At 52.4% G+C, this 7,239-nt stretch overlaps 1 protein-coding gene across 2 annotated transcripts in view; it reads right to left on the minus strand.

Annotated features, from left to right (window-relative positions):
* Window positions 1-7,239, minus strand: part of Setd1b (SET domain containing 1B, histone lysine methyltransferase) — a 26,612-nt gene that overhangs the window by 16,536 nt on the left and 2,837 nt on the right. For both annotated transcript variants that reach the window (XM_029566574.1, XM_029566575.1), the window contains exons 5-7: window positions 5,504-5,616; window positions 3,451-4,671; window positions 1-155 (exon numbers count right to left, since the gene is read on the minus strand). The exon at window positions 1-155 is cut by the window's left edge and continues 691 nt beyond it. In XM_029566574.1, the coding sequence (XP_029422434.1) occupies window positions 1-155; window positions 3,451-4,671; window positions 5,504-5,616 (1,489 nt within the window). The remainder of the gene's footprint in view (window positions 156-3,450; window positions 4,672-5,503; window positions 5,617-7,239) is intronic.

Consider the following 7,239-nt stretch of genomic DNA (forward strand, 5'->3'; position numbering starts at 1 on the left):
GGCAGTGGCAGGTTTGGAGCCAGCACATTGGGGCCTGCCACTGATGCTGCCCCTGTGGTCACCACCATGGGTTTGGGGCAGTCAGCGCTGGTGATGGGGGCCGATGGCATCTCGTCATCTGAGATTTCCATGTCCTCACCTGAGGACTGCTGGCCCTGGAAGAGAATAGTGAGCATAAAATGGGGGCTCCTGAGTCCCTTCCAAGCATCAGGAAGTTGGAGATTGGCTTTCTGCAAGACTTGGGATCAGTATTAGAACTTCCAGCTGCAGGAACTAGTGCAATTCACAATTCACTCAATCACTCCAAGCCTTAGTACCCCTTTGTGCATATAGAGCATCAAAACAGCCATTCATTCAACAAATATTTGCTCAGGACCTGTGTGACAGGTACTCTTCTAGATGCTGAGAAAATGGAAGTGACCAAAGACAGACACAAATCTTTCTTTGTGTGGAACTGAACTAGTTGGAAAAGCTGAAGTACAGCCAGAATAGAAGTGGGGACACAGAATACATCATGGGGAAAAGGAAATTGGGAGAATGGGGGGAGTGAGAACACAGGGAAACAGTCTGCTTCAATTTGAGAGAGTCCATTTCGATGTGTATCTGAGGAGAATAAGAGTTAACACTTATATAGCATTTCCCTTGTTCCAGGCAAACTTACATATATTAACTCAGCTAGTCCTTAGAACAACTCTATTACCGTTGTTGTCTCCATTCTTACTAATGAGGACATTTGGACACAGAGAGCTTAAGTAACTTCCCAGAGGCCACAGAGCCAATAAGAGACACAGCAGGATTTGAACCAGGAAGTGGCTCCCCAGCCTGGACTCAGTTAGCCTATGGTCCTCACAGCGGCCAGGGGGGCCTGCTGCAAAAGGAAACATTTGAAGGGGGAAGGGGAGGGTAGCAGCACTAAGGGTTCATAAATAAGAGGGCTTTTTAGGTTTGTTCATTTGGTTTTAAGGTGAACCCAGGCCTTTGAGAATGCTGCGTAAGCATTCTATAGCCCTATAGCTAAGCAAGCACTCACCACTGAGCCCTTCTAATTGCTTATTACTCTTCACCTAGTCTTCTCTGCTCTTGCCAGGGCCCAGATGAGAGTTAAGACACACGTACTCTCATTCCTGAATGACAGGAAAACCTCACAAAGATTTCCACTAGGATTTCTTTTAACAGGTAAGAAAGCAGACCAGAGAGCCACAGACACCAACCCCCTGAGAAGCTGTTGTTGGAAGCAGGGATGTAAAAAGGGGATGGAAGGGGGAGAAGTTGAGGGTGACCTGGGCCAAGAATGATGGGGGAGGGCCCTTTATTGTGGGAGCGGGAAGTACAGGCCTGGACTATTGGAAGGTACCCGGTTCCTATGGTTTAGGTGAAACTGAGAGCCGGAGGAAAGGTGGGGCAAAAAGGATGGGCCCTGCTCCCTAGGCTCTTGTGGGGCTTAGGCCCTACCCTGTGTGAAAATGTTAGAAAGGAAACAGTTGTAATGACAGAAAGCAAGTGTTTTGGAAGGCTGAGGGGGCACTGCAAGATCAGAGGTCAGGCCTCCAGGAGGGGAAGGTCTCAGAAGGATATCACAGGGGAAGGAGTATCAGACTGCTGTACACAGGCACATGCACAAACACACTCAAGGCACCCTTGCATGTGAGGGAGGGTCAGACAGGCTGGGCCAGACACTGAGAATAGAAAGAATGCCTGAAGACATCCACCCTGGACCCAACTGGCACAGCACAGCAGCACACAGAGGGTTAACCCAGGCTGCTACACAGGAGCCCCAGGCAAGCTCTGGTCCTGCCCCACCCCTCCCTGGCGCAACTTTGGGGATGGAAACCTCTGGCAGCTGTGTGTTTGTGTGTGTGTGTGTGTGTGTGTGTGTGTGTGTGTGTGTGTGTGTGTGTCTACGCTAATGTCTCGGGCATGTGTGTGTGTGTGTGTGTGTGTGTGTGTGTGTGTGTGTGTGTGTGTGTGTCTAGGCTAATGGTTCCTAAGCTCCCAAGCAACCCACGCTCCATGGAAATGGTGAGGCAAGACTCTCACTGACCCATTCAACAGATGATGAAACTGAGACTCCGAAGGAAAATGTCTTCCCCTAGATCACATAGCCCCCACGGGTGACTGACAGCTAAAGCTCTGGGACTGAAACTTACACTTTTAATCACCAGCATCTGAGAAGATGGGATACCCTCCATGCTGCTGCTCCCTCCTCTACCTCAGCCTTGGCTGAGACAGTGGCAGGCAGTACTTTCTCTATTCAGACATACACACTACCAGACACAGAGCCTAGCGGCTGCTCTCCCAACAACCAGCAGGGGGCTCCCGAGGGCCAGCCTGGTGCTCAGTCCTACTCTGAAGGTTGGTTCTGGGGTCCCCTGACCCCAGTTCCTTCAGCCTTAGTTTTCCCTACATGGGCCCAGGAGGGAGCTGGTGCCCTCCAGCTCCTCAGCCCTGAACCAGGTGGTTGGCATAAACATCCGCTAAGCCAGGCTGCCTGGAGGGAGGGGAGAAGGACCAGTAGCTCTTGTACACCTGTCAGCTACCCCCCGCCTCGACCCCTGTCACCCCAGTTGCTAGAAACCACTTCCCCAGAACTGCTAGCAGGCTCCTAGGAGCCTCAGCCACCTGCACCCCACCCCATCATCATCAGCCCAAGCTCTCCACAGTCCCCTTTCCTGGCAGCCTGAGGGGCTTAATCAAAGGGTTGGGGAAGTGGGGAATCTTTGTGTATCCACAGGGTCATAGGGCTGTATTTGAGCCCCCAGCTGTCCATGCCTGCTGGTCCCTGGGAGCCCAGGGCAGGGCCTGGACCAGAAAGACAGTGGAGTAGAGCCAAGAAGGATGATATAACCCTCCTTACCCAAGACAGCAGCAACCTCACCTTCTCAGCTTTGGAACCTCCTGAGACTAGAGGTTTGGGCAGTGAGACCAAGTGAGGAGAAGGAGGGGACAGTCGTCTTTGCCTACTTTAGGCTGTTCTCACCCGAAGCCAGCCCTAAACTCCTTCCATCTGAAGCCAGGGGAGGGTAAGAAGCCTCACTGCCCCACCTGTATGCTTTCCCAGCCCTACAGAACACATCAGGCTCTGAGCACTCCAGAGTTCATGCTGAACCAGTACCACATAGCACCCTGGCCAATCAAATCTCCAGTCTGCCTGAGCAACAGGACTAGCACTGATCATCCTAAACCACTAACAGAGAAGAGGACCTGGGGCCAGGATCACAGCCCTTACTCTCTGGGGTCTCTGTGAACTCTACCAAAGCTCAAAAAGTCAGAACTTAACCCAAGTTGAAAAGGTTCTACTCTCCTTATAAGGAGAGTGGCAGAACTTTGGTGTTGTATGGGTTTCCCTAGCCCTGTTACTTCTGTTATCTTAGCTAAATGTATGAAGGGGAAAGGAGGGGAACACAAACAGACAAAAATCAATCCCAGGCAGATAGACAGACATGGTGTTACCTCATCCATCCTCTCTGAGGTCGGGGTCCTGTCTCCAGCAAGGTTCAAAGCAACCTCAGCTGTCTGGCCTAGAAGACTCATAGGGTCTGGGGGGCCTGGCTCAGGTGGGGGCCGGGGCCCCAGGCATAGGCCCAGCTCATCATCATCATCAGAGTCAGGCAGTGGTGTTGGGCTGATGTCCTCTAAGCCAGTGCTGGAGGGACGCGAGGAAGGTGGTGAGGGGCCATGGAAGCCAGGCTGGGAGTTAGTGCCAAAGGGGGTGATTGGAGAGAGCTGGGAGGAGGAGGAGGAGATGGGGCTGCCCTCCATCTGGAGCTCAGTGTCTGAGTCCTGCTCTCGAAGGAAGGGCAGTTTGGTGCGTTGTTCCTTCAGCAGCATCTCGATTCGTGAGTCCAGGCTGTCATGGGGCTTCTCTGGCCCTGCAGGGGATGACTCCAGCGTGGGTGTTCCAGGGCTGTCACAGGGCTCCGGACTCCAGCCAAAGGTGGGCCTACCACCCAGCTCCATGCTGTTGGTGTCAGGGGGTGGGGGACCAGGAGGTGTACCTGGCTTCTCCTTGGTAGGAGGCTCAGAGGGTGGCAGGGGTGGAGGTACAGGTGCCCTCCGGAACTCCCCACTGTCACGGGCCCCAAAGGCTGCTGTGGCAATGGGCTCCTCAGGAGGTGGGGGGAAAGGGGCTGCTGGGGTCTGGTATGGAGAGAAAGCTGACTTGAATCCAGGAGTAGGGGCTGCTTGGGCAGGTGGTGGAGTGTGGGCAAATGTGGCCGAATCCTGTGGTTGGGCCTTGAAGGGAGGGCCACTGCTGCCCCCACTGCTGCCCACTGTCCCAAATGGGAGGTCTGAGGAGGCCCGGAAGGAGGCTGTGGCCCCAGCCACAGCAGCCACTGCAGCACTATGGACATAATGATGCTCATGGCGGCGGTTGTAGGCATCTGTGAACTTGCTGCGAGACTTGAAGGTGGCTGTGGGGTCCTGGCTGAAGAGGTAGGAGGGTGTGGGCTGACGGCTGGAATAGCTGGAGTCCTGGGAGAAGGGGGTACCTAGGCGAGGTGTGAGCGGGGTGCCCTGTCCATAGGAGTTGGGTGTGTCTAGACGGCAGCTGGAATAAGCTGTGTCCTGGGAGAAGGGCGTCCCACCACTATTGGGAGTAACAGAGGAGGAGCCAGAGCCACAGCCTGCAGACAGATTACCATCCTTGAGGCGCTTCAGGGCATCTGACAGCTAGAAAGAAAAAGAAAGGAGGTTACAGGAGTGGAGGTAGGGCAAGAGACTGCAACTATTTCCCCTTCTTGCTCTGGTTCTGGGGAGCTTGGAGCTCACTGCTTTCTGGCATAAGGAAACAAAGTGGTCTTAATTTTTCCTCTAAGGTATAGATAATTACCCTCAGGAGACCTTGAGGATTTTCCCTAATTCTAGAGGCAGAAGAAAAAATCCTGACATCTTGGTAGAGATTCTCTTTCTGCTTCAGACTATCAGGTATCAAGAGATATGACCAAGGACTGTGGTCTTGACTTGAGAATGGCCTCACAAATTCTAGTGATCTACATGGTCTGACAGGGAAAAGTGCCTACTGGGCAATCCACCTGACTGTCAGGTAAACAGACTCCACTTCTGAGAGTAGCATGAGGGGAGAAGCTGGGTTGAGACTGTCACTGAGTGGGGTTGGTAAGGTGAGTGTCTTGGCAGGCAGTGGTCTAAGAGGGAGGCAGTCTTTGCTTTGGAAAGGACTCTGAACTCTGCCTTCTGGGGACAGGTACAGGGTGGCTACACATTAAGACCTACGACATAGCAATGTTTTGGTATCCCTATAGAAAAGCAGGTCTGTGGGAATGCCAGCCTAGGAGGGAGGGTGTAATGGGAGGAGCTCTGTGTGGGCTGGAAGCTACAGGGACCAGGACCAATCCCAGGGGAGGTGTGCTACCTCGGATCTTGGAAAAACAGAGCTTTTAGACCAGCTATGAACCTGCCATGGGTGTGGCTGGACTTGTTTCCCTCTTAGGCCTTGGCCTCCAAAGCCAGATGGTGAGGTGGCAGGTGACAGTCATAAACCTACCTGCAGAGTCTCATTCACAATTGGAGAGACAGCATCCAGCTCGCCCACCGGGAGGGTCTGGGGGGTGTAGCGGCCAGTGACCAACAGTTCGTAGAAGCGCATTCGGGTTTCCCCTGTGATAGGTAAGACAAAGGGCATTCGTAGAGGATCCAGCACAGGACAGTCCCCATGGGGACTCCAACCTGCTTAGCATCTTCAGGGGTCCCTTGTGTCTGAGACCAAAGGCCTGCAGAAGCTGCATGACCCCTGACTTAGGTTCCCAGCCTCTCTTGCATCTCATTTAAAATCCCTATCCTATCCGTTCAATGGATGCAAAATTCTGGCCTTTCTGATCCTGAGATTCAGGAGTCACTGCCATCCCCCAGAGTGAAAAGTCCCATAACATGGCCCATCGTGCCCCAAGAAAGAGTCATTATCCACTCCCCCAAATATACACACATCTCTTCTTTCATTACTTAATAGCCACAGTTTGTACCAAGAACAGAGAAAGGAAGTCTGGTGACATTGAGGTAACAGTTTGTTAACTATGTGGGGCCAGAGGACCAACAAAGTTTGCAAAACACCTTCTAGTAGCATATTTATTGTGAACTAACTACATTGCTGAGAACCCAAGAGGGCCCCAAGTCTGCCAGGGGACTGCCTGGGGCCTAGCGAGTCCCACTGAGCCCTTGCCTAACTCCCCACCCTTCAGAGAGATTTTTACAAACCAGGGCCCCAGATCATTGATATTTATAGAGCCTTTAGAGGCAGCGGTGCACATATGCAAAGGAGACACATTCCTTGAGCTACTCTTTACACTTTGCTAGTCTCTAGAAATACAAACTTAGGTGGCAGTCAAAGAGAGCCTTTCCCCCAACCTCCCCCCCACACCCCATTGAAACTGTGGTGCAACCTGGCTGCTCCTTAAGATGTGGGCAGGTGATGGGGGAAGAGGCTGCAAGCTTCAGTCTTGGGGAAAAGCAGACTGCAACTACTACAGTGATAGATTTAAAATCTGTTACTCCCTCACAGACACCCCAGAGATTGGGGAACAAGGGAAAAGAGGATAGGAGGGCTGAAGAGTGAACAGAATGACAAGTACATGTCCTGAAGAGATACATGACTAGGTCTAGGCTGGGCAACTGTGTGTGTAAACTGTATCCACTCAGCAATCCTTTGCAACACACAGCATGGTCTGAGAGATCCAGTCAACATCCAGCCATTATTAAAAAAAAAACAAAAAAAAGTTCTAAGTTTCCTTCTCTTGGGTTTGGTGTACTCAGATGTCCCAAATCTCATGCTCACAATACCCCTAGCGCTGCCACAATACCCCTAGAGCTGCACCTAAGTCTTCTCAGGCAGGGTTCCCTCAGGGCCCTAGTGAGCTCTGGATCCAATAGTCTGCCCACAGGACTACCTGGTCCCAGAGCAGCTGGCACCTTCCTTCATATTGTTAGGAATCTCTTAGGACACAGACAAACTTTGGGTGATAACAGGCCCTCCCACCAGCAACTTGAGCCAGGACCAGGGGGAGTGTCAGCAGCCTTGAAGGTGATAGGTAGGCTCCCCAGCCTGGCTGGGCATGGAGGTGCTGCGGTCTCTTTAAGAGAGAGAGAGGGGAAGACAGTGTCAACACTTGAGCACCCAGAACAGCCAGCCCCCAGCATTACTGGTGCTATCAGAACATTATCAATGAAACACTGCAGACCTTAAATTGGTTCAGGGAAGGGGCAGCTGTGGAGATGGGGGGTGGGTGG

This window comes from Nannospalax galili, unplaced genomic scaffold (assembly GCF_000622305.1).
Source record: "Nannospalax galili isolate Female #2095 unplaced genomic scaffold, S.galili_v1.0 scaffold218, whole genome shotgun sequence".
Lineage (NCBI taxonomy): Eukaryota > Metazoa > Chordata > Mammalia > Rodentia > Spalacidae > Nannospalax > Nannospalax galili.